Consider the following 26,710-nt stretch of genomic DNA (forward strand, 5'->3'; position numbering starts at 1 on the left):
AGGAAATAATCATGCCTTGAGTAGGTCTCAATCAGGTTCTTTGCACAACTGCACAGGACAGGACTAAAAGTGTCATACAAATGCTCTAAAAAAGTACTTTAATATATTTTATACATATGTTTATATCCATATTTTATGTACTTAATATATTTAATATATTTATATATATAATTATATTTTTATATATATAATATATATTTTTATACATATATGTATACATATATGTATAAAACATATTTATGTTTATATACATAATTTATATGTTATATATGTATTTGTTTCTAAATTTAAAAAAATCTGTATCTAATAAACAAATTATAATAAAATATATAAGACAGAAGCAATGAATATCTGTATAATGAATAACTATATAATAAATAGATATGCAAAAATAAAAATGTAATTGTTCATCTCCTTTTCATATTTAATAAACATATTTCAGTCTGAAGGCTGTGATTGGTCTAGAAGCATTTAAGAGTGCAATCGTGCTCAGCAGTAAACGGCAAAGGCAGATTTCAGGAGAGATTTTATCCATGGACAATTGCTTGGAGGACACTTCAGCAGAGCAGCACGCTCAGTAAGAGACAACTGTTCATCTCACTGGCACACTGACATTTCGAGCAGCTCCTCAGCAATATTTCGTGGCAGATTACTTTGGATTTATTTCAGAAATGTTATCATAGGTCACATCTGCAAACCTAATTTCTCCCTATGTGCTGCATGTGGACAAATGTCAGAGAGAAAAATGCACTCCAGAAGGTGACCTTTAAGAGGGTGCTAATGGAGAAACCAGTCCTTAGCCAGGAGAGGGACCGTAAATTAAAGGTACCACAGACAGCAGCAAGTGCTGCTGCCTTCTCCTGAGGAATTACAACCCCTGGGTTTAATTCATTGTGCAGCTTCCCAAGGCAAACAGGAGCTAAATGGTGACACTGAGGGAGAATATTCCAGGCAAGGTGTTCATGGAGCTGTGATACACCAAGAATTGTGCTTGGAGCTCCTGAGACAGGATTACTCTGCCTTTGCTCACTACAAAATCCAATTTAACTCTCTCTATTTCACCCTTCTTGAATTGCCCAGCTACAATGTCAGGAATTCTCAGAGCCCTGCCCTGGGAACTGCAGAGTTTTGGGGGTTATTTGCTTTTAAATGTCAGCTGTTGTGCTCTAGGTGTACAAACAGAGAGCACGAGCCTCATGCTCTACCAGGACTGATTTTCTTGCACAAGACTTTTCTTAGCCTTTTTGATGGGTAACAATCCAGAGTGTCAGGCTTTGTCCTTCCTTTTGTCACTGCCTGAGAAATAGTCCCTGGAAGAGGCTGTGAATGTGAAGATGAGTTAGAACTGCTCTGTCTCTAGCAAGGGCACCAACGCTCTCTGCCAGGCTTCAGAATGGAACAACAGTTACCAAAGAAAAGGAAAGTGGTTTTAAAAGCAATTCCACACCCACACCCCCCCGCCCTGCCAATAATCTCACAATTCTGCGAAGTTCCTAAAGCAGAATGAATTAAAGTTCTGAACTGGGAAGAGAGTGAAAGCAAGCAGTGCCTCCAGCCCTTTGGGAAAAATTCACTTTCCCATTCCACCTCCCCGTGAGGACACTAAGGATGTTTTTTTGCAAAGCCAAGCAAAAGCATGCTGGAAGAGAGGAAATTTGGTGAGTGAGTTGGTCCAGGAGGGAAGGCTGGAGACAGGAACAGAGCTGCTGGAGGAAAAGAGAGCTGCAAGGACTCCTGGTGCTGGGAGGAAGGCTGTAGAGAGGGACGTCTCAATGGAATTATTTTCCCTTACCGTGTCAGACCCTGCTGTTTGCCTGCACAAAAGGAGTCCTCCAGGAGGATCTTCCTGCAGTTCCTGCTCCAGCTCCAAATGATTTCTGATCTCCTAAAGCCAAGGATAAGAGGTGGAAGGGGCAGCCAGACCTGCAGCTGCCCTGTCCCCCTTGATGCTCCACCCTCACCAGAGGAACCCAGCAACATCCCCTCGGTGCCTCCCACCCTTCAAGCCCTCCCCACACCCTCAGCACTGTGGACCCTCCTCTCACTCCGTCTTCCTTGGTTAAGGTCTCAATCAGCTCCTCCCACCAGCCTGTCTGACCATGGAAAGAGGATTCAGCCCCGGAGGGAAAAAAACCCCACCTACAATGTGTCACAAAACTGAGCTCGGCACTCAGATCCCATGCAAGAACAACTTTATATCCCCTGCCAGGGGAAGGATTTCAGAGAGAAAGAGAAAAAACTATGCTAGAAAATCTGCAAAGTTTTGTCATTTTTTTCTTGTCTTTTTGAACTTTTAAAATTGTTTCCTGTGATCTTCTTTATTTTGGAAACATTGAAGCAAAGCTGAGCAACACCAGGGAAAAACCCAAGGCTGCCTCCAAGGCTGCAGAATGGGCGTGGAGCTCCCGGAGGACTCCCAGGCTTCAGCCGGGCACCAAAGCCCCTCTCCTTTCCCGGGCTGCAGGGCAGCACACACGGAGTACAATCAGAGCTCCTCCTGATTTCCCAGGCTTGCCCTGCATCACTGATCCAGAGCCTCCTCCCAGTGCGGTGAGCCAGAGGAGACAGATCAAGTGTGGTTCTGGTTAATCTGTTTTTGCTCAAGGCTTCCCACTCCTGGCACGGCTTTGGAGTGCCAAGCTGCAGGTGGGACCGCACCTGATGTCCCTCAGGGCTCTCCCCTGGGCTGGAGCCCTGCAGGGCAGCTCCACCATGAACAATTCCTTTTCCCATTGCAGGAGTCTCCTTTGGTATGGAAAAGACAGAAAGAAAGGAGAATTCCTGCCTTCCCCTCTCTCAGGGCTGCAGAAGTCCTCAAACTTCTATCCAGCTGCTCACACAGAGAGAACGCTGGCCTGAGGAGTCGCTGCTGTTGGATTTTGGGCAAGGGAGGACGGGGACACTTGGTTGTCCCTGTGGACAGAAGAAATGGGTGACATCCTGCCCCAAATACTCGTGTGGGTTTTGTCATCCTTCAGTGATTCTTATTTGGTTTTGGAAAGCAGAGAGGAGGAGGAGAGGGCCTAAGAAAGGAACAAAACTTCTGTACCCCCTGACAGGAGGGGGCAGATGAGTGGGGATAGGGCTCTGCTCCCAGGGAACAGGGACAGGAGCAGAGGGAACGGACTCAGGCTGGGCCAGGGCAGGCTCAGCTAGGACAGCAGGAGCAATTTGCCCATGGAAAGGGGGCTCAGGCCTTGGCAGGGGCTGCCCAGGGAGCTCTACAGTGCCCATCCCTGCAGGTGTGCCCTGGAGGTGGCACTGAGTGCTCTGGGCTGGGGACAGGGTGGCCGTGGGGCACAGCTGGCACTGCCTGCGCTGGCAGGGCATTTCCAGCCTCAGGGATGCAGGGATTCTGTCAGGGTTATCCCAGAAGAAAGAAAAGCTAATGCCAGAGAAAGGCCCTGCCCTGGGGCAGCACACGAGCAGCCCCCAGGCTGCAGGTGCCCCGAGCAGGCTCCAGCCACGGCTGCTCAGCCCTGAGCCCTGTGGGGCTGCCCAGCAGGAGCAGCAGAGCCCCAGAGCTGCTGCTCCAGGCCTGGCCGGGCTGAGTTGGGCTCTGTGGCTGCACAGCCCCGGGCAGCTGCCGCCGCAGGGATCTGTCCGACAGCACAGAGCTGCTGCTGCCTCGGCTGAGGAACAGCCCCAGCCTGGCTCCCGGGCCACGGGCAGCGTCCGAGCGGGGCTGTGCTGGCTCCGCTCTGGCGGCTGCACAGCCCTGCTGCCAAGGGCTCTCTCCCAGCACAGCTCTCTCTCGGCCGGGCTCAACGGGCGCCTTCAGTTCGCCTGCAGAGAGCAGCGCCAGCCCTGCCCTGCCCGCCCGGCCGGCAACTCTCCCGCTGGGCTGGGGCTGAGCACTCACTGCTCACTGGGGACTCCGTGCCGCTGCCTGGGAAAGGACATCGGCACCGCTGAGAGACTGGAAATGAAACCTGGGCACTCTGTTCTGGTGCCTTTTGAGAAACTGTACCAGAAAATAAAAACATTCTTCAACAACGGGAACAGTGTTGGGATATTAGAATATATTGGAATTACAGCATATGTTATATTAATGGTTTAATATTAGAGACTCTAAAATAAATATACAATATGAAACAAAAAGAAATTGTTTGTTGGTTTTATTTATTCATTCAATTTTCTCTTCATTTTTCTATTCTTATCCTTCTTAATGATATTCTTCTTCTCCATACTACTCTTTCTTACTACTCTTCTGCTTTGCTACTTCTATGTGTTTTTAAATTCTTATTCCTATTCCTATTCCTACTCCTACTCCTATTCCTATTCTTCTTTTTCTGCTTCTTCTACAAAGTTTTAAATTCTTCTTCCTATTCCTAGTACTCGTCTTATTCTAAATTCTTATTCCTATTCTTCTATCTATCCTCAAAAAACTTTCTCCAATTTGTCTTCTTTCTCTTCTCTCTGTCGCTGTCTTCTTCATCTTCTTTGTCCTCTTTGTCCTTGTCTTGGGGTGGTTTGTGCTTAGAGTCTGTTCCAGGAGCCTCTCTGCCTTGCGCCCAAGAAATGGCTGCTGTACCTTCCAGGCCCGGGGCCAGGTGTGTGTGGGGCAGGGCAGGGGGAGCTTTGGGCTCTTTGGGTGGGCATTGTCCAAGCCTCACTGCCCAGCTGTTGGTGGCTCTGCCTGGTGCAGTTTTGCTTGGCTTGCTTGGCTTTGCTGGCCCACCCAAAAGCTTTTCCCTTCCCTGCCTTGCAGGAGCTGCAGCAGCAATCTTTCAGCCCCTCGAGCTGAACCCAGCAGCTGCTGCTCCCACACCAGAGAAGAGGGACCAGCGGGAGGGGTCATCTTCATCTTTTTCATCTTCTTCATCTTCTTGGTCTTTATGTTCTTCATTTTTTCCTGGTCTGCTCTAGTCCTCGGGCCGTGGCCTGAGGCAGGGACAGCGGAACAGCCCCCGCAGCGCCCGCAGCGCCCGCCTGAAGCGGGAGGGACGTTTCCTGGGGGCAGCCGGCTGCCCGCGGAGGGCCTGGGCTCCCAGCCAGGCAGGCCAGGGGCTGCGGGGGCTGTGCAGGGCGGGCGCCGGCCCTCGGCTGCACGGCTCCTGTGCCGGGCACTCAGCCCAGGCCTCCCGAGGGAAAGGCACTGGGAGCCCGTCTGCCCCAAAAACTTTCCATCTTTGGTCTTTCTCCTCTTCTGGGGGCAGCTCCAGCGTGCTCACCTTGTCCCACTCATCCTCCTCTGGGACCAAGGGCTTGTTCCTGATGCCGTGCTCGGCCTCATCTTCACAGGCCTCCTGCATGAGCCCCGTGTCACTGTCGTTTTCCCAACTGGAGTGTCCTGAGGGTCTGCTGCCATTCCCTCTGGACACATCTGGGGCAATGCAGGCTTCCCCTTGGGAAAGGTCTTGGCCAACGTAATCATCCCAGTTGGAAAGTTCTGTACGCCTGATGACATCTCCTCCGGGCAGCACTTGCTCGATGTAATCTTCCCAGTCTGAGGCATCTGGGGAGTTGCTGACTTCTCCCTGGGACAGTTCTTGCTCCAAATATTGCTGCCAGCCAGAGAGTTGGCGGTGACTCGTGACTTCCCTGTGGGGCAGATCTTCCCCTGTGTAATGTTCACAGTCTGCCACTTCCTGGGACAGCTCTGGGTCTCCAACGAGGAAAGGCTCCAGGTCATCCAAGAACTGCCAAAATTTCATTTCCTCATTGGAGCCGCTCATCCTCTCGGGCACTGCCAGCACTGACCCCGCTGCCGCCTCCTCAGCAGCTCTGGCTGGGGCAGCAGCTGCCGGCTCGGCCTCCGTGGGACGGCCTGGGGCAGGAGAGGAGCTGGGCAGGGCAGGGGTTGCCCCTGCTGCCACCTCTGTGCCCAGGGGACTGGCAGAGCTGGGCCCCGCTGGGCACAGAGCCGTGCTGCCCTCTAGACCAAACTTGATGGCCTCTTCCACTTTGGGCAGCTCCTCAGCAGTCGGGTTGCCCCCTGAAACCACCACCATGTTCTCTTCCAGAGGTGACACCTTCTCCAAAATTGTGCTGTCCCCTGGAACAACCTCAAGGACCTCTTCCACTGAGGACAGCTCCTGGTCACTTGCACTGTCCTCTGGAATGTCCTCAATGTCCTCTTCAACTGAGGATAGCTCCTGGTTACTCGTGCTATCCCCTGGAGGGACCTGGATGTCCTCTTCCACTGAGGACAGCTCCTCATCACTCGTGCTGTCCTCTGCAATGTCCTCGAGCTTCTCTTCTACTGAGGACAGCTCCTCATTACTTCTGCTGTCCTCTGCAGAGACTTCAATGTCCTCTTCCACTGAGGACAGCTCGTGGTCACTTGCTCTGTCCCCTGCAACAACCTTGATGTGCTCTTCCACGGAGAACAGCCCCTGGTCACTTGCACTGTCCTCTGGAATGTCCTCGATTGCCTCTTCCACTGAGGACAGCTCTTGGTCACTTTTGCTGTCCCCAGGAACAACTTCAATGTCCTCTTCCACTGAGGACAGCTCCTTGTCACTGGTGCTGTCCTCTTGAATGTCCTCCATTTCCTCTTGCACTGGGGACAGCCTTTTGTCTCTTGCGTTGTTCCCTGGAACAACCTCAATGTCTTCTTCCACTGAGGACAGCTCGTCGTCACTTGTGCTGTCCCCTGAAGAGACCTCAATATCCTCTTCCACTGAGGACAGCTCCTTGTCACTGGTGCTGTCCTCTGGAATTTCCTCTATGTCCTCTTCCACTGAGGACAGGTCCTTGTCACTGGTGCTGTCCTTTGGAATGTCCTCGATGTCCTTTTCCACTGAGGACAGCTCCTTGTCTCTTACGCTGTCCCCTGGAACAACCTCAATGTCTTCTTCCACTGAGGACGGCTCCTGGACACTTTTGCTGTCCCTGGGAACAACCTCAATGTCCTCTTCCACTGAGGACAGCTCGTCCTCACTTCTGCTGTCCCCTGGATTGACCTCGAGGTTTTCCTCCACTGAGGACAGCTCCTGGTCACTTGCGCTGTCCCCAGGAACAACCTCAATGTCCTCTTCCACTGAGGACAGCTCCTTGTCACTGGATCTGTCCTCTGGAACATTCTCGATGTCCTCTTCTACTGAGGACAGCTCCTGGTCATTCATGCTGTCCCCAGGAACAACCTCAATGTCCTCTTCCACTGAGGACAGCTCCTGATCACTTGTGCTGTCCCCTGGATTGGACTCGATGTTGTCCTCCACTGAGGACAGCTCCTGGTCACCTGTGCTGTCCTCGTGAATGTCCTCGATTGCCTCTTCCACTTCGGACAGCTCCGGCTCGGTGTTGCTGTCGCCGGGAGTGACCTCGATGGCCTCTTCTACCTGGGACAGCTCCTCATCGCAGGATGAGGGACAAGGCTGGGAGTTCTCCTCCTCCTTCACTGCACCCACAGGCTTCTCCCCAGAACGGGAGCTCACATCCTCCTCCCCTGGCAACAGCTCTTGATCTCCCAAATCTTCCCCTCGGGACAGGAGAAGCTCGAGGGGCTCCTTCTCCTTGGCAGCTCCTGCTGGGGCAGCAGCTGCCGCCTCGGCCTCCGTGGGACTCTGTAGGGAAGGAGAGGCGCTGGTTAGGGCAGGCACTGCCTCTGCTGCCACCTCTGTGCCCACGGGGCTGCCACAGCTGGGCCCCCGGGGGTACAAGGCTCAGGCTCCTCCTCACTCACTGGGAGCAAGGATCTGTCCCACATCTCAGAGCTGATGTCATTTCTCCACTGGGACAGCTCCTGCCTGCTCACATGTTCCTCCCACTGGGACAGCTTTCGCTCACTGCCATCGTCCCACCAGGGCAGCTCTTGGGCTGCAGCGTCTGCTCCTTGGGACAGCTCCTTGTCACTGCTGGCTCTCCCCTGGGACAACTCCAGCTCCCTCCAGCTCTCTCTTCCCATGGGGTCATGTGGCAGTGCACATCCTGTCCCCATGGTCAGAGGCCTTGGTACCTCCCACCTTCCCTCTGGGAAAGCTCTTGGGCATCGTGCCATTGGGAATCATCTGGGACACTCATATCTCCCTGCAGGGAGAGTTTGTGGAATCTTTCATTTTCTCCCCATCCCAACTCCTGCTACCAACTCTCATTCATTTCCCACTGGGATATCTCTTGAGTTGTGACACACTCTTCCCACTCCCACACCTCTTGGTACATCTCACTGAGGACTCTCTCCACTGCTGCAGCTCCCGGACTGTGACAGTTTCTTCCTGCTCCTAGAGCTCTTGGTGTGTCCCACCTCTGCACTGGGAAACTTCCCAAACTCTCACACGTACCTGGAACTGGTACAGCTCTGGGCTGCTCCTGGATCTCTGCTGGGACATTTCTTGGTCACTCAGTTCTTCTCTCTGGTATGTCGTTTGCAAACCTTCCCACTGGGAAAGCTCACGGTCCACTTGGGCAAAGGGCCTCTCCTCCTCCTCAGTCTGTGACAGTGGCAGGTCTGACCTGCCCACTGCCCCCAACCACTGCCCGCTGGGGGCCTCCAGCCAGCTGGGCAAGGGGCTGGTGACCGGGAGTTGGAGTTGCCTTTCTCCTCGTCTCTGCCGTGTTCTGTCGCTGTTTGCCTCTGTGGCTGTGGGCGTCCAGCGCAGACAGACAGACAGACACAGGGAGCTGCTTCCTGCACAGAAAGCGGCTCTCCTGTGACTGGGCACCCCAGGGCTCTGTGCCCCTCAGACACCCTCAGCCAGGGCGGGGCTCCCTGATGTCACAAGGCTCTCTGGCCACCACCACGTCCCACATCACAAAGGGCCCCCACACCGTGTGCCTGTGTCACAAAGGGCCACCGCCGGCCGCCCGACATCAGTGCAGCAGCCAGGCAGCGGCTGGCAGCAGCCCCGCACTTGTGGCCTTTGGCCCCTGCTGTGCCCAGAGCCCTGAGAGGCTTTGGCCGCGCTGCCACAGGACAGCCCCGGCCCCACGGTGCAGAGCCCTGGCTTTGCCGGCTGCGCTGCCCAGGGCACGAGCAATTGGCCGCACGGACGGGCCGGGCACTCGTGGGCAGCGGCTGCAGGAGCCGCGGGAGCCCGGGCAGCAGGGCTGTCCCTCAGGGCTCTGCCGGGCACCGGGGCTCGCTCCCTGCTGCCCTCGGGGCGCTGCCCAGGGCTCCCCGCCCGCCGGGGCCGGGCCCGGGCGCTGAGGGAGCGGCGCCGCCATCGCTGCCGCCCTCAGGGGCTCTGAGGGGAGCGCGGCTCCCGCCAGCCCCGCTCCGCCCGCACGGGCCGCACCAAGGCGGAGCACAAAGACAGACGGCGCTGAAATTGTGTCCGTGCCCCGCCAAACGCGCCCGGACAGCGGCCCCAGGGGCTGCGCTCGGCTGCGGCAGCATTGCCGTGTACAGCAGACGAGCGTCTCAGAGCCTGCATGTCCAGCAGACCTCTCTGAGGGTCTCACTGCTGATGTTCTGCTTCGTGCACAGCTCAGCCTGGCTGCTGGCTGGAGTATTGTGTAGGACAATGAGAGGGCTCTGTGTCCCTGGTGATGTCCTCTCCTCAGTGCGCACAGAAGGAGCTGCTGCCTCTTTGTCCTCCAGAGCGAGAGGCTGGGGAATCTCCTCCTCCACAGCAGCTCTGCTCGGAGTAGCAGCTGCCACCTTGGGCTCCGAGGGATCCCACCAGATAGGAGAGGTGCTGGGCAGGGCATTGGCTGAGTCTGCTGCCACCTGTGTGCCCACATGCCTGGAACAGCTGGGCCCTTCCAGGGGGTCCTTGTCATCCAGCAAGCCCAAGGTTTTGTTCCACATGTTGTCCTGGATGGTAACTTCCCCTTGCATCACCTCTTGAACTCCACAGTGCTTCCATTTGGAAAGCAGATTATCACTGTCATTGCAACCAAGAGATCACATGGAGCCAAATAGCTCATGCCATTGAGCCTCCACCTTGTCCTTGCACCTTTTCAGATGGGACAGTCTTTGGTGTCTTTCAGCTCTGTTCTCTTCCTCCTCTTCCTCAGCACTAAAATTGTTGGGAAAATTGGCTTCCGGCCATTCCAGCACCATCTGATGCCTTGACACTTTCTCCAGTACTGGCAGTTCAGCTGACAAGCTTGAATTGCTGTCTATATCACCAAGCAGATCCCTCCTTGTCAGCTCTTCATCCTCACATTCTTCCCAGTAGGAGAGCTCTTCATCCTCATGTTCTTCCCAAGGGGAGAGCTCTTCATCCTCATCTTGTTCCCAATTGCAGAGCTCTTCATCCTCATGTTCTTCCCAAGGGGAGAGCTGTTAGTTGTCATCCTCTTCCCAGGGGGACATGGCTAAGACATCATAGTCTTCCCCAAACCACAGCTCTGTCTCGTGTTTGATGTCTCCTGGGGAAAGCTTCTCATCCTCATAGTTAACCCCTTGGGGCAGCTCTTTTTCACTGTCACTCTCCCCTGGGGACAGCTCTTTTTTATGCTTCTCTTCACCCAGGGACAGCTCCTTGTAACTCTTACTGTCTCCTCAAGAGAGCTTATTGTCACCTAACACTGGGGACAACTTCTTGTCATTGCTGTTTTCCCCTGGGAAGGGCTTGATGGCCTCTTCAACTTTGGACAGCTCCTGGTCCCTTGTGCTGTGCTCTGGAAAGAGCTCACTGTCATCGTCCATAGGGGACAGCCCCTGGTCACTCTTGCTGTCCCCTAGAGATCTCGATGGCCTCTTCCACTGGGGACAGCTCCTTATCACTGCCGTTTCCCCCATGGGACAGCTCGTTGTCATTGTTCTGTCTCTCCAGCGCCGTGCCTGTGAGGCTGCGCTCCATGGCTTGAGCCCCCGAGGGGATGGGCAGCACAGGCAGCAGCTGCCAGCTTGGGGACACGCGGGCTGTGCCCTCCTAGGCCACCCTGAGTGGGGCAAGAACATGGGACGGAGATGGCTGTCTTGGCAGAGCAAAGATTCTGGCCCCTGCACTGGCCTCTCCTTCTGCCTCCTGCCTCACTCTTGGCCTCCTCTGCAGGCTCAGCAGTTGGCTTGGGGCAGCAGGGGAGTTGGGGTTCCCCTTCCCTTGTCCATCTCTTCTTCCATCCCAGCCATCCTCTGCTGCAGAGACATCCAGGGAGCTGCTCCCCCACTCCCCGGGCTCCTTTGGGACAGCTCCCAGGAATGGTGCTGTGCCTCTTAGCAGAGCCAAGCATCCTCATCCACTTCCCACTGAGAGAGCCCTTTGTCCTCATCTGCTTCCCATGGGGACATGTCTTGGACATTGTCAGTGCCCGGGTTCACACACGGGAGGAAAACAAGACCTGCTAAGCTGAAATCAGGCGGGCGCTGCGGGGGCTGTTCCGCTGTCCCTGCCCCAGGCCATGGCCGGAGGAGTGGCACAGACGCGGCACCGACAGAGCCTCCCTCCCTGCAGGGCTGCGCCTCTCACGGGGCTGCCAACGCCAGAGCGAGCTGGGCCAGCAAACGGCAATAGGCACAAGACAAACACTGGGAAGGTGATGAAGGCAACAAGGAACATGAAGAAGACAAAGATTAAGAAGATGATGAAGAGGAATTGAAATGCAGTAATGCACAGTAGAAGAGTAATAAAAACAAGACATATATGAACAAATGTATTGAAGAAGAAGAATAGGAATAAGAATTTATGATCTAAGACATGGACAAGAAGAAAGGGTACCCCAACTCCCAGCTTCTGGAATCCAATATTGTTTCATGCTCACTAAGTTGGCTGCAGCAGGAGTTTGCACAAGGAGGCATTTTAACTGTGAGAACAGGAGCAACTCTGATTTTACTCCTTGTGTGCTGCAATGCAGCCCCAGAAAGGAGAGGTGCTTTGTGACTGTGTGCACACACGGCTGAAGCGTGTGAGTCCTCCTGGAGTTCCACACCGATTCTGAAGCCTTGGACCCAGCTGCTGATTTCTTCCTTGATGCTGCTCAGTTGTGCAGCATCAAGGAAAAAATGTTTCCAAAATAAAAGAAATGAGAGGAAACAAGGAATTCGTATGTTAAAAAGGCAAGAACAACGAGTGAAAAAATTGCAGATTGAACATATTTTTAAATAATATGTTTTTTTTAAAAATAAATCTTTTGTCAGCAGACGTTACTCCGAACTACCTTTTTATGACTTTTGACCCAGATATATTCATAATGATGTATTTTTAGCATTGATTTGCCTTCTGAGCCCCATGTAAAAGCGACGAGTGCCCCCGGGAGTAGTTTTCTCTCCCTAACAGCCTCAAGCACTCGTTTCTTTCTCCCAAAGAGGCTGAAGGCCGTGTGCTTCGTGTCCCATCGCACGCCCCCGGCCCCGCTATCGGCACAAGGGATTCGGCCCGGGGGCAGCCGTGTGGCGATGCTGCCGCAGCCGAGCGCAGCCCCTGGGGCCGCTGTCCGGGCGCGTTTGGCGGGGCACGGACACAATTTCAGCGCCGTCTGTCTTTGTGCTCCGCCTTGGTGCGGCCCGTGCGGGCGGAGCGGGGCTGGCGGGAGCCGCGCTCCCCTCAGAGCCCCTGAGGGCGGCAGCGATGGCGGCGCCGCTCCCTCAGCGCCCGGGCCCGGCCCCGGCGGGCGGGGAGCCCTGGGCAGCGCCCCGAGGGCAGCAGGGAGCGAGCCCCGGTGCCCGGCAGAGCCCTGAGGGACAGCCCTGCTGCCCGGGCTCCCGCGGCTCCTGCAGCCGCTGCCCACGAGTGCCCGGCCCGTCCGTGCGGCCAATTGCTCGTGCCCTGGGCAGCGCAGCCGGCAGAGCCAGGGCTCTGCACCGTGGGGCCGGGGCTGTCCTGTGGCAGCGTGGCCAAAGCCTCTCAGGGCTCTGGGCACAGCAGGGGCCAAAGGCCACGAGTGCGGGGCTGCTGCCAGCCGCTGTCTGGCTGCTGCACTGATGTCGGGCGGCCGGCGGTGGCCCTTTGTGACACAGGCACACGGTGTGGGGGCCCTTTGTGATGTGGGACGTGGTGGTGGCCAGAGAGCCTTGTGACATCAGGGAGCCCCGCCCTGGCTGAGGGTGTCTGAGGGGCGCAGAGCCCTGGGGTGCCCAGTCACAGGAGAGCCGCTCTCTGTGCAGGAAGCAGCTCCCTGTGTCTGTCTGTCTGTCTGCGCTGGACGCCCACAGCCACAGAGGCCGACAGCGGCAGACAAGGACAGCGAAAAGGACAAAGGCAACTCCAACTCCCGGTCACCAGCCTCTTGCCCAGCTGGCTGGAGGCCCCCAGCGGGCAGTGGTTGGGGGCAGTGGGCAGGTCAGACCTGCCACTGTCACAGACTGAGGAGGAGGAGAGGCCCTTTGCCCAAGTGGACCGTGAGCTTTCCCAGTGGGAAGGTTTCCTTACCAGTGGGAAGGACGTACCAGAGAGAAGAACTGAGGGTGCAAGAAATGTCCCAGCAGAGATCCAGGAGCAGCCTAGAGCTGTACCAGTTCCAGGTACGTGTGAGAGTTTGGGAAGTTTCCCAGTGCAGAGGTGGGACACACCAAGAGCTCTAGGAACAGGAAGAAACTGTCACAGTCCGGGAGCTGCAGCAGTGGGGAGAGTCCTCAGTGAGATGTACCAAGAGGTGTGGGAGTGGGAAGAGTGTGTGACAAGCCAAGAGATATCCCAGTGGGAAATAAATGTGGGTGGGCAGCAGGAGTTGGGATGGGGAGAAAATGAAAGATTCCACAAACTCTCCCTGCAGGGAGATGTGAGTGTCCCAGAGGATTCCCAATGGGACGATGCCCAAGAGCTTTCCCAGAGGGAAGGTGAGAGGTACCAAGGCCTCTGACCATGGGGACAGGATGTGCACTGCCACATGTGCCCATGGGAAGACAAGAGAGAGCACTGGAGTTGTCCCAGGGGAGAGCCAGCAGTGACAAGGAGCTGTCCCAAGGAGCAGACGCTGCAGCCCAAGAGCTGCCCTGGTGGGACGATGGCAGTGAGCAAAAGCTGTCCCAGTGGGAGGAACATGTGAGCAGGCAGGAGCTGTCCCAGTGGAGAAATGACATCAACTCTGAGATGTGGGACAGATCCTTGCTCCCAGTGAGTGAGGAGGAGCCTGAGCCTTGTCCCCCCGGGGGCCCAGCTGTGGCAGCCCCGTGGGCACAGAGGTGGCAGCAGAGGCAGTGCCTGCCCTAACCAGCGCCTCTCCTTCCCTACAGAGTCCCACGGGGGCCGAGGCGGCAGCTGCTGCCCCAGCAGGAGCTGCCAAGGAGAAGGAGCCCCTCGAGCTTCTCCTGTCCCGAGGGGAAGATTTGGGAGATCAAGAGCTGTTGCCAGGGGAGGAGGATGTGAGCTCCCGTTCTGGGGAGAAGCCTGTGTGCGCAGTGAAGGAGGAGGAGAACTCCCAGCCTTGTCCCTCATCCTGCGATGAGGAGCTGTCCCAGGTAGAAGAGGCCATCGAGGTCACTCCCGGTGACAGCAACACCGAGCCGGAGCTGTCTGAAGTGGAAGAGGCAATCGAGGACATTCACGAGGACAGCACAGGTGACCAGGAGCTGTCCTCAGTGGAGGACAACATCGAGTCCAATCCAGGGGACAGCACAAGTGATCAGGAGCTGTCCTCAGTGGAAGAGGACATCGAGGATGTTCCAGAGGACAGCTCCAGTGACAAGGAGCTGTCCTCAGTGGAAGAGGACATCGAGGTTGTTCCTGGGGACAGCATGAATGATCAGGAGCTGTCCTCAGTGGAAGAGGACATCGAGGTTATTCCCAGGAACAGCAAAAGTGACCAGGATCTGTCCTCAGTGGAAGAGGACATTGAGGTCTCTTCAGGGGACAGCGCAAGTGACCAGGAGCTGTCCTCAGTGGAGGAAAACCTCAAGGTCGATCCAGGGGACAGCACAAGTGACGACGAGCTGTCCTCAGTGGAAGAAGACATTGAGGTTGTTCCAGGGGACAGCACAAGAGACAAGAGGCTGTCCCCAGTGCAAGAGGAAATGGAGGACATTCAAGAGGACAGCACCAGTGACCAGGAGCTGTCCTCAGTGGAGGACAACATCGAGTCCAATCCAGGGGACAGCACAAGTGACCAGGATCTGTCCTCAGTGGAAGAGGATATTGAGGTCTCTTCAGAGGACAGCACAAGTGACGACGAGCTGTCCTCAGTGGAAGAAGACACTGAGGTTGTTCCAGGGAACAGCGCAAGAGACAAGAGGCTGTCCCCAGTGCAAGAGGAAATGGAGGACATTCAAGAGGACAGCACCAGTGACAAGGAGCTGTCCTCAGTGGAAGAGGACATCGAGGACATTCAAGAGGACAGCACCAGTGACAAGGAGCTGTCCTCAGTGGAAGAGGACATTGAAGTTGTTCCCAGGGACAGCAAAAGTGACCAAGAGCTGTCCTCGGTGGAAGAGGCAATCGAGGACATTTCAGAGGACAGTGCAAGTGACCAGGGGCTGTTCTCCGTGGAAGAGCACATCAAGGTTGTTGCAGGGGACAGGGCAAGTGACCACGAGCTGTCCTCAGTGGAAGAGGACATTGAAGTCTCTGCAGAGGACAGCAGAAGTGATGAGGAGCTGTCCTCAGTAGAAGAGAAGTTCGAGGACATTGCAGAGGACAGCACGAGTGATGAGGAGCTGTACAAAGTCAAAGAGGACATCCAGGTCCCTCCAGGGGATAGCACGAGTAACCAGGAGACATCCTCAGTTGAAGAGGACATTGAGGACATTCCAGAGGACAGTGCAAGTGACCAGGAGCTGTCCTCAGTGGAAGAGGTCCTTGAGGTTGTTCCAGGGGACAGCACAATTTTGGAGAAGGTGTCACCTCTGGAAGAGAACATCATGGTGGTTTCAGGGGGCAACCCGACTGCTGAGGAGCTGCCCAAAGTGGAAGAGGCCATCAAGTTTGGTCTAGAGGGCAGCATGGCTCTGTGCCCAGGGGGGCCCAGCTCTGCCAGTCCCCTGGGCACAGAGGTGGCAGCAGGGGCAACCCCTGCCCTGCCCAGCTCCTCTCCTGCCCCAGGCCGTCCCACGGAGGCCGAGCCGGCAGCTGCTGCCCCAGCCAGAGCTGCTGAGGAGGCGGCAGCGGGGTCAGTGCTGGCAGTGCCCGAGAGGATGAGCGGCTCCAATGAGGAAATGAAATTTTGGCAGTTCTTGGATGACCTGGAGCCTTTCCTCGTTGGAGACCCAGAGCTGTCCCAGGAAGTGGCAGACTGTGAACGTTACACAGGGGAAGATCTGCCCCACAGGGAAGTCACGAGTCACCGCCAACTCTCTGGCTGGCAGCAATATTTGGAGCAAGAACTGTCCCAGGGAGAAGTCAGCAACTCCCCAGACACCTCAGACTGGGAAGATTACATCGAGCAAGTGCTGCCCGGAGGAGATGTCATCAGGCGTACAGAACTTTCCAACTGGGATGATTATGTTGGCCAAGACCTTGACCTAGGGGAAGCCTGCATTGCCCCAGATGTGTCCAGAGGGAATGGCAGCAGACCCTCAGGACACTCCAGTTGGGAAAACAACAGTGACACGGGGCTCATGCAGGAGGCCTGTGAAGATGAGGCCGAGCACGGCATCAGGAACAAGCCCTTGGTCCCAGAGGAAGATGAATGGGACAAGGTGAGCACGCTGGAGCTGCCCCCAGAAGAGGAGAAAGAGCAAAGATGGAAAGTTTTTGGGGCAGACGGGCTCCCAGTGCCTTTCCCTCGGGAGGCCTGGGCTGAGTGCCCGGCACAGGAGCCGTGCAGCCGAGGGCCGGCGCCCGCCCTGCACAGCCCCCGCAGCCCCTGGCCTGCCTGGCTGGGAGCCCAGGCCCTCCGCGGGCAGCCGGCTGCCCCCAGGAAACGTCCCTCCCGCTTCAGGCGGGCGCTGCGGGCGCTGCGGGGGCTGTTCCGCTGTCCCTGCCTCAGGCCACGGCCCGAGGACTAGAACAGACCAGGAAAAAATGAAGAACATAAAGACCAAGAAGGTGAAGAAGATGAAATAGATGAAGATGACCCCTCCCGCTGGTCCCTCTTCTCTGGTGTGGGAGCAGCAGCTGCTGGGTTCAGCTCGAGGGGCTGAAAGATTGCTGCTGCAGCTCCTGCAAGGCAGGGAAGGGAAAAGCTTTTGGGTGGGCCAGCAAAGCCAAGCAAGCCAAGCAAAACTGCACCAGGCAGAGCCACCAACAGCTGGGCAGTGAGGCTTGGACAATGCCCACCCAAAGAGCCCAAAGCTCCCCCTGCCCTGCCCCACACACACCTGGCCCCGGGCCTGGAAGGTACAGCAGCCATTTCTTGGGCGCAAGGCAGAGAGGCTCCTGGAACAGACTCTAAGCACAAACCACCCCAAGACAAGGACAAAGAGGACAAAGAAGATGAAGAAGACAGCGACAGAGAGAAGAGAAAGAAGACAAATTGGAGAAAGTTTTTTGAAGATAGATAGAAGAATAGGAATAAGAATTTAGAATAAGACGAGTACTAGGAATAGGAAGAAGAATTTAAAACTTTGTAGAAGAAGCAGAAAAGGAAGACTAGGAATAGGAGTAGGAGTAGGAATAGGAATAGGAATAAGAATTTAAAAACACATAGAAGTAGCAAAGCAGAAGAGTAGTAAGAAAGATTAGTACAGAGAAGAAGAATAACATTAAGAAGGATAAGAATAGAAAAATTAAGAGAAAATTGAATGAATAAATAAAACCAACAAACAATTTCTTTTTGTTTCATATTGTATATTTATTTTACAGTCTCTAATATTAAACCATTAATATAACATATGCTGTAATTCCAATATATTCTAATATGCCAACACTGTTCCCGTTGTTGAAGAATGTTTTTATTTTCTAATAAAGTTTCTCAAAAGGCACAAGAACAGAGTGCCCAGGTTTCATTTCCAGTCTCTCAGCGGTGCCGATGTCCTTTCCCAGGCAGCGGCACGGAGTCCCCAGTGAGCAGTGAGTGCTCAGCCCCAGCCCAGCGGGAGAGTTGCCGGCCGGGCGGGCAGGGCAGGGCTGGCGCTGCTCTCTGCAGGCGAACTGAAGGCGCGCGTTGGGCCCGGCCGAGAGAGAGCTGTGCTGGGAGAGAGCCCTTGGCAGCAGGGCTGTGCAGCCGCCAGAGCGGAGCCAGCACAGCCCCGCTCGGACGCTGCCTGTGGCCCGGGAGCCAGGCTGGGGCAGTTCCTCGGCAGCCCTGCCTGCCTGGAGCAGCCCTGGGCAGGCGGGAGGGCTTCCCCCGCTGCAGCCGCAGCCGAGGCAGCAGCAGCTCTGCGCTGTCGGACAGATCCCTGCGGCAGCAGCTGCCCGGGGCTGTGCAGCCACAGAGCCCAACTCAGCCCGGCCAGGCCTGGAGCAGCAGCTCTGGGGCTCTGCTGCTCCTGCTGGGCAGCCCCACAGGGCTCAGGGCTGAGCAGCCGTGGCTGGAGCCTGCTCGGGGCACCTGCAGCCTCGGGGCTGCTCCTGTGCTGCCCCAGGGCAGGGCCTTTCTCCGGCATTAGCTTTTATTTCTTCTGGGATAACCTTGACAGAATCCCTGGATCCCTGAGGCTGGAAATGCCCTGCCAGCGCAGGCAGTGCCAGCTGTGCCCCACGGCCACCCTGTCCCCAGCCCAGAGCACTCAGTGCCACCTCCAGGGCACACCTGCAGGGATGGGCACTGCAGAGCTCCCTGGGCAGCCCCTGCCAAGGCCTGAGCCCCCTTTCCATGGGCAAATTCCTGCTGCTGTCCCAGCTGAGCCTGCCCTGGCCCAGCTTGAGGCCGTTTCCCCTTGTCCTGTCCCTGTTCCCTGGGAGCAGAGCCCTATCCCCACTAATCTGCCCCCTCCTGTCAGGGGGTGCAGAAGGATTTTTGGAATCTGAGATGCTGAGAATTTTAAACTTTCTGTGTTGAAAGGCACAGACTTGCAAGAGAGCACTGCATTTGACCTGGGGCTGTGGAGAAGTCTTCCAAAGTTGATTAATAGCACAGGGATTATGAGTGTGTAGTTGGTTAGAAGTGTGTAACATCAAAGGGTGGAAAACTTAGTGTGGGGTTTTAGAATATAGTGATAAATATGAAGCAAGATGGAGGTTTTAGGGCTGAGACAGATTCTTCTTCTTCACCTTCTTCTTTCTTCTTCATGGGTATAGGTGGTATTTTGTAATTGGACAGAGAAGTCCACATTGCAGGCTTTGAGGGATCAGTTTTTGGGTTAAAAGGGAAAATAATCTAGGTGTCAATTCTTCATTGGATAGTTTAGTCTTAAAAGACCTTGTAAGAAGAGACAGTTAGCCATTTTGTGCCTTCTAATGAAAAGCTGCAAAACTCACAGTAGTGAGACTGTTTTACTGATAAGGAATAATAAACACCTGAGTCCCAACACAAATGACTGTCTCAAGTGCCTTCAATCCAGACCTCGACAAAGGTAGAAAATACAAACAGAAAATCCGCAAAGGATTGTTCCTTTCTTAGGCCCTCTCCTCCTCCTCTCTGCTTTCCAAAACCAAGTAAGAATCACTGAAGGATGACAAATCCCACATGAGTGTTTGGGACCCATTTCTTCTGTCCACAGGGACAACCAAGTGTCCCCCTCCTCCCTTGCCCAAAATCCAGCAGCAGAGAGTCCCTAGGCCAGCGTTCTCTCTGTGTGAGCAGCAGGAGGGAAGCTTGAGGACTTCTGCAGCCCTCAGAGAGGGGAAGTGTCATGTTCACATTTTCTAAAAACATCCCTTCACCCAGGATTTTTCCCCTGGGAAGCTGAGAAGCCTCAGAGATAAATGAAAACAATTCTTATTTCATTTGCTTCTTCTGTGCTGTGCTCATGTGGAATGTGTTTGGGGATTGTTCACCCACAGGTGATTGTTCCATTGCATTCTGCTGGGAGTTGTTTTCACTCTTTGCCCAGTCAGGGCCAAGCTGTGTCAGGGCTCTGGAGAGAGTCAGGAGTTTTCATTGTTATCTTTTTAGCCTTCTGTCTGTGTCCTTTCTGTATTCTTTAGTATAGTTTTAGTATCATATTCTTCAATATAATACAGTATCATAAAAAATAAATTAGCCTTCTGAGAACATGGAGTCAGATTCATCATTCCTTCCTTTGTCTGGGGGGAACCCAAGTACAATAGGGAAGGCAGGAATTCTCCTTTCTTTCTGTCTTTTTCACACCAAAGGAGACTCCTGCAATGGGAAAAGGAATTGTTCATGGTGGAGCTGCCCTGCAGGGCTCCAGCCCAGAGGAGAGGCCTGGGGGACATCAGGTGTGCTCCCACCTGCAGCTTGGGCTCTCCCCTGGGTCAGTCAGGGGCTGCTGGGTCAGGGCAGTGGAGCAGAGAGAAACCATCCAGTCAAAGGTGAAGTTTGGCAAGAGTTGTGAAGCAGATACCAGAGGCAGCACTAACAAAAGGTTCAAAGTGTTCAAACAGGTCTAAATCTTCCCAAAATGCAGCCATTTAGTCTGTGCTACTGCTGTAAGTGTGTGACCTACACTGCTCCCCTAAATCCTACAAACCTTTACCACTGATGGATGCCTTTTCCTTGGAATGGACAACCGACTTTCCAGCATGCAAGACACACAAACACACACACACTGTTATTTTAAGAAGGAGTAAATAATGCAATACAATCATTATAAAAGGATTGGCCAATAGCAGAACTTAAAATCACACTGCAGAATCTCTGCTGGTTTTTACTCTTCCAGCTTGGCTGTTGTCCATCACAGAAGCAATAAACAGAGGCATCTTCAGGTTACTTCATTCTCTTTGCCACATCCAAATAAGCATATTCAATCTCCTGGTCAGCAGGGCACGTGTTTGTGAATTCATCTCTTGCATATGCATTTTTCAAGTATCTGGAAATCCCTGTCATTTCAGGCGGGAAGTGAAAATTTCGGTATTTTTTTGCAACGACCTTTCATTAAAAGAACAAAGGATAAAGAAGAAAAACATCATTACACATGCAATCTGCAAAAACCCCAAACACCCCAAGCCTACTCTTTATACCCATTTTTCATTTCTACATGTGAGTCTGGTGTTGTTGGTGACCAAGGGCAAAGAAGAGGAAAAGACATAAAACGAAGACATGGGGTGGAGAAAGCTGCTGAACTTCCTGTAAAGGATTTGTTTTGTGCCTATATCTCTATTTCTGTCTATATCTTGCTAAAGATGTGCAAAGCCATGTGGACCAGTAGAACAAACTGGAAGGTTAACCCAGCAAACTTAAGCCAGAATGAACAGAATAAACCTACAGGAATAAACTTGAAAACTTTCACAGAAAGAGGAAAAATATGAATTAAAAGCCTTAATTTCAAATGAGCAGGGAATACAACTCTTGGCTGAGCCCTGATCCCTGCCTGCAGGCAGTAGGGGCGATGTGGCAGTGTGACATTCCTCCTGTGTCCTTCTCCAGACATTCCCCTGACCCCAGGGTTTGCTGTACCTGGGTGTGGGAAAGGGCTCATCCCTGGCTGCTGTCTGCAGTAGGATCAGCCAGGACATGGCTGGGCAAAGTTTTCACTTGTGGAGGGGTTGGAAAACAATTGGATCCCCTCTTCCTCTGACAGAGTGGGAGTCTAACAGGAAACTTCCTGAAGTGACCTTGTTGTTTGAAACCAGTGAAATTCCAGTGTGCTCATTTCTCTTCCAGAGCATTGCGGAGTAGAATCACAGAATCACAGAATGGTTTGGGTTGGAGGGACCTTAAAGCTCATCTTGTTCCACCCCTGCCATGGCAGGGACACCTCCCACTGCCCCAGGCTGCTCCAGCCCCAGTGTCCAGCCTGGCCTTGGGCACCCTGTGCCAGGGCCTGCCCACCCTGCCAGGGAACAATTCCTTCCAAATATCCTATTTAACCCTTCTCTCCTTCAGCTCAAGGCCCTTCCCCCTTGTCCTGTCACTCCATGCCCTTGTGAAAAACCCCTCTCCAGCCTTCTGGGCTGTGACAACGCCAGTCCCAGGCCACTGGAGCTATTCAGGTGTGTGTGGGTGCTCCACAGTCCTGCAGGAGTGGGCTGGGAGCCTTGCCTGGGAGGCACTGGGTGGAGGCCACCCTGTCAGAATTGGAAATTAAACATGGGAGAGACAGAAATGGGGATGGACAATACAACATGACCTTCCTTGGCTGTGGTCATGTGCACTTTGCATGTGAAATGCAGATGAGAACACCTCTGCAGCACTCATCTCATCCCTGTGGCTGGGAGAAGCTCAGCCACTGCAGTCACAGCACAGATATGAAACAGCTCCTCCAGAGCTGCAGCCATCAAAGTGAGGATCACCCTGGCTGTAAGGAAATGGCCTCAGTGTCCCTGGGTGTGCCCCCAGAATAGAGAAAGGATCCCTCTGCCATCTAGTGCTGGAGCCCAGGGCACAGGGAATATTTCTCTGCCTGTCCTGAGAAGTCCTGACCCCCAGGAGAACTCTGCCTTTAACCTCCATCCATGGAGAAAGCTTCCAAGCCTTTGGGATGAATTGGAATCTCTGTGTGTGAAATAGACAGAGGTAGAGTTTATCACAGGGGGAAAAACTCAGAGTTTTGGGGTTTTAGTATGGAGGTGGGTAGGAGACAGGATGGAGGATTTTGGGCACTGTCTGATCTCCTTGTTCTTCATCTGCTCCATTTTCTGCAGTGTTGGGGGCACAGAGTGATTGGTGAGAAAGAGCCACAATGCAGATGTTAACATGATCAAACAAATAATTAGTTATTAGTAGGAAGGTAGAAATAAAACGTGTTCTAAAAGTTGAATTGAACAAAATAGCTTTAAAAGATCTTCAACCTGTGTGTCTTGTGACTTTTGGTGCCTTCTCTTCGTACACTGAGATGCAGAGGAGTACTGAACTATTGATAAGAGACAAATAAACAACAACCTGGAGACCAAAACCCAAAAGTCCTGTCCATCTCTTAATCCTAATACAAAACTTTTTAAGGATCTCCCCACCAAGGGAACTTTTTTGGGGGGGGTTTCCACAATCTAGAAAAGGATTCAGCTGCTGTACTTCCCTTCTCTCCAGGAGGCTAAAAAAGCAAATGCAAACCTTGATTATGTGGAGCTTTGGTAGGAGGTTGCAATCTGCTAAAGTGAGCTCATCTCCATCCAGGAATTTCCGGCTGGAAGCAGTGATCTCCTCCGTGCTGTAAGCATCGATTTCATCAGGCAGGGGGCTATTTAAATAGTTGTCCAGCTTCTTCAGGGCTTTAAGCAAAGATTTTTCCAAATCTGGGTTAAGACAATAAAAAGATCATTCAAGGCTGTACCAAGGTCCCCGTGACACCAAGCGACTCCTGCATCCTGTCTCCTGGCACCAGCCCAGACATCTGGCTGTGCCAGCTCCTGCAATTCCTTGATCCTAGGCTTAAACCTTAATGCTGGGATAAGGGCTCTAAGGAGCTAAAGGGAGTTCTGGGAAAAACCATCCTGGGGCTGTTGTTACCAGGAATGGCTCCTCAAACCCTCTCTGGGGCGGGGTTTGGCACCGTGGCCTGGCCTGCCTTCCCACTGACTCCTGCCCGGGCAGCCACGGGGCCAGGGCTTGCCCAGGCAGGGCAGCACAGCTGGAGTGACAACAGCAGGGCCCTGGGATGCCACTTGGGGTGTTCAAAGCCAGGCTGGAGTGACAACAGCAGGGCCCTGGGATGCCCCTTTGGGTGTTCAAAGCCAGGCTGGAGTGACAACAGCAGGGCCCTGGGATGCACCTTTGGGTGTTCAAAGCCAACCCAAGGATCAGGCCTGAGAGCTGAAGGACAGAGTCCTGGAATGGTTTGGTTTGCAAGGGACCTTAAAGCCCATCCAGTGCCAGCCCTGCCATGGCAGGGACACCTCCCACTGCCCCAGGCTGCTCCAGCCCCAGTGTCCAGCCTGGCCTTGGGCACTGCCAGGATGGGGAGACCACAACCAACCTGTGCCAGGGCCTCACCACCCTCACAGGAAAGGATTTCTCCCTAATATTTCATCTCACCCTGGTGCTCATGAGGGTCCTGCTTTGGGGATGTGCCAAAGGGCTGGGGTCCTCATTATTCGTGGAAATAGGGAATCCCTCATTTCCAGAGGGCTGGGCTTCTGGCAGAGCTGTGGGGAAGGTGCAGCCTCACAGACCCCAGAGCTGAAGGAGGGAGGAGAGGCTGGAATTGGTGCCGCCATGGTGACAGCAGTATCTGATTTCACCAACTCTTGGAATTCTCCATTAAAGGAGAGAACAGGCACAGATTTCCAATGCCTCCACCCTCTGGAATATCAGTTTAACCTGAGCTGGAAATGGAACATCTCCAGGAGTGTCCTACAACTGCACAGGTCTGCTTTCTCCCTCCCAGGGCTGATGACAGGAATGCAGCACCTACTTTCATTTGCATCTTTTCTCGGGTTCTTTATAAATGCAGAGAATTTTGCAAAGACATCATTTCCTGCAGAGTTCGACTCAGGGTGCTTCGGTGCAAGTTTGGGATACCTGAGGAGTTCAGAGAAACAAAAAGAAGTGACCCAATTATCCTTTATTTTTGTCTCCACTAATTAATACACATTTCTTTGTAGGGTGGCCACATACAGCCACGCAGGACTCAAAGGGAACCTAAACTAAATCCTAAACTAAAAATCACTTCTTTTAAACCCCACCTATATATATCTTTTCCTGAGGGCAATGGGAAATGATGGTTATTGCTGCAAGCACTGCCCAAACACCCCAGGGTGTCTCCCAAGCTTTCTCCTCCAGAGGTGAGGCTGCCTGCCAGGTGGATCCTGCCATGAGGAGGAGTGGAGGGAAAATCCCCACTCACAGGAACTGCTGCTCCTCTGGGGCTCCTGGCCCAGCCCACTTGGGCCATCAGCAAGCTGGCAGCAGCCATCCCAGGAGCTGGAACTGCCAGGGATGGAGAAAAAGGGAAAAAAGTGGAGGCAAGCAGCTGCTTCCCTGGTTTAAGTTAAGTTTGGCTGCTTGAGAAGGGAGCACAGGGAGAGGACTGATATCCCAGAGGAGAGAAGGTCTCTGGGGTAGGGGACACAATGCTGGGACAACGGAGGGCAGAGAGGTTTGGTGTGAGATAGGAAGAGCTGCTGGGGTGGGGGAGGACAAATCTGAAACTCAGACCCTCATGTGCAGCCTGGTGGGCTCATGTGGACACTCTGAAAGAGCCCCAACACTGAGGCATTCACTGCCCTCAGCTTCACAGAATCCCAGGATCACCAGGATGGAAAACACCTTCAGCACCATCCAGTCCCACCATCCCCACCCCAAACCATGTCTCCAGGGGCCACATCCCAATGACTGGAACACTTCCAGAGATGGTGATCCACCCTGGGCAACTCATTCCAATGCCTGGAAAACTTCCAGAGATGGTGATCCACCCTGGGCAACTCATTCCAAATGCCTGGAAAACTTCCAGAGATGGTGATCCACCCTGGGCAACTCATTCCAAATGCCTGACCACTCTTGAAGGGAACACATTATTCCAGTCTCCAATCTGAGCCTCTCTTGAGGCCAATTCCTCTCATCCCTTCCCCTGGAACTTGGCAGAAGAGCCCGAGCCCACCTCACTGCAGTGTCCTTCAGGTGGTTTTAGAGAGCAGCACGGTCACCCTGACCTCCCTGCACCCAGGAAGCACAAGGATTTCTGTGGTGTGAAGAGGGGAGCCTCAAATGAGGCCAGCTCAGAGCAGGGGGCAGGTCAGGTTTCCACGGGATGGATTCCACGCCCTGGGAATGCCCAGCAGTGAGCTTGGGATGAAGGACAGCACTGGGAGCAGCACAGCCATGACTTGGGGACAGCCTGGGGACACCCCAGGGACACCCTGGCCCCAGCTGTGTTTCAGAGTCCCCCCGAGCTGGAGCAGCCCCTGGGGATCCCCCCAGCCCTGAGGGGTTGGGAATGCGGTACCGGGGCGGCGCCAGCTTCTCCTCCAAGAACTCCTCAATCTTATTGACATCGGTCTTCACCTCCCCATCAAAGGTCATGAACGGGGGGTTGGTGCCTGGGGCCAGGTTCTGCAGGTCTGCAGGTTTTCTGGGAAAGAAAGAGCCATGAAAAGTCCTGTCACAGACACATTTTATGAAAAACTCTTTCGTTAGGATTTTTCTCCTGAGAAGTGGAGAGGCCTCAGGAATGAAATGTAAACAAGAATTATCATAATTATCTGCTGCTGTGCAATGCAACAGGTGCATCTGGGATTGGTCTCATGTGGTTGTTTTTAATTAATGGCCAATCACAGTTCAGCTGCCTTGGACTCTCTGGTCACTCACAAGATTTTATTATCATTCCATTTCTTACTATTCCTTTCAAGCCTTCTGATAAAATCCTTTCTCCTACTCTTTAGCATAGTGTTAGTATATAATTTTCTTTTAATATATATCATAAAACAATCAATCAGCCTTCTGAAAAATGGAGTCAGGATTCTCATCTCTTCCCTTGTCCTGGGACCCCTGTGAACACCACCACAAAGTCCCTCTCCCTCCTTTTTAGGAGGCACTGAAAGGGGCTTGAAGGTCTCAGAATTGTTTCTTTTCCAGGCTGGACACACACAGCTCTCCCAGCCTGGCAGAAAAGAGTCACCCTTTAAAAGCCCTGTTTTGGGAAAGCGGTGCTGCACAGTTAAAATGTCAGAATGAAAAGTCACAATCTCACCTTTTCAGATCCACGGTTGTGACATTAAATATGACACCTTTGAGCCACAGGATCATAAAGAGGCGCTGAGAGAATGGGCAGTTCCCAATACTTTCCCCATCACTGCCAGCCTACAATTGGAAAAATTACAAATTATAAACACATCTGTGTGTAAATCACAGCAGTCCCTCCAAAGGAAACAGCCTCCATCTCATTTGTCTATGTGAACATAAATCTGCACGAGTCACTGCAAGATTAAAAAGAGTTAAATCAGTTTATGGCCACAGGAAAGGAACAGAGAAATATTTACCAGCCTAAACAAAGATATCATGTCTAAAGCACTGAAGGGAACAAGCAGAAGAAATCAATTAATTTAGAATTTCAACCTGAAGGGCTCTG

General features: G+C 53.5%; 1 protein-coding gene across 1 annotated transcript; it reads right to left on the bottom strand.

The window, feature by feature from the left end:
- Positions 1-20,475: 20,475 nt before the first annotated feature.
- On the bottom strand, positions 20,476-26,403 carry CLIC6 (chloride intracellular channel 6; the record flags this gene model as incomplete). Its single annotated transcript, XM_084224826.1, has 5 exons — positions 26,333-26,403; positions 25,589-25,714; positions 24,059-24,165; positions 22,759-22,940; positions 20,476-20,637 (listed from the first exon to the last, which is right to left on the bottom strand). Exons 1-5 carry the CDS (start codon positions 26,386-26,388, stop codon positions 20,476-20,478), a joined length of 633 nt encoding a protein of 210 aa, XP_084080952.1. The 5' UTR covers positions 26,389-26,403.
- Between the last annotated feature and the right edge of the window lie 307 nt (positions 26,404-26,710).

Source organism: Fringilla coelebs, assembly GCF_963513975.1.
Source record: "Fringilla coelebs genome assembly, chromosome: 2".
Taxonomy (NCBI): Eukaryota; Metazoa; Chordata; class Aves; order Passeriformes; family Fringillidae; genus Fringilla; species Fringilla coelebs.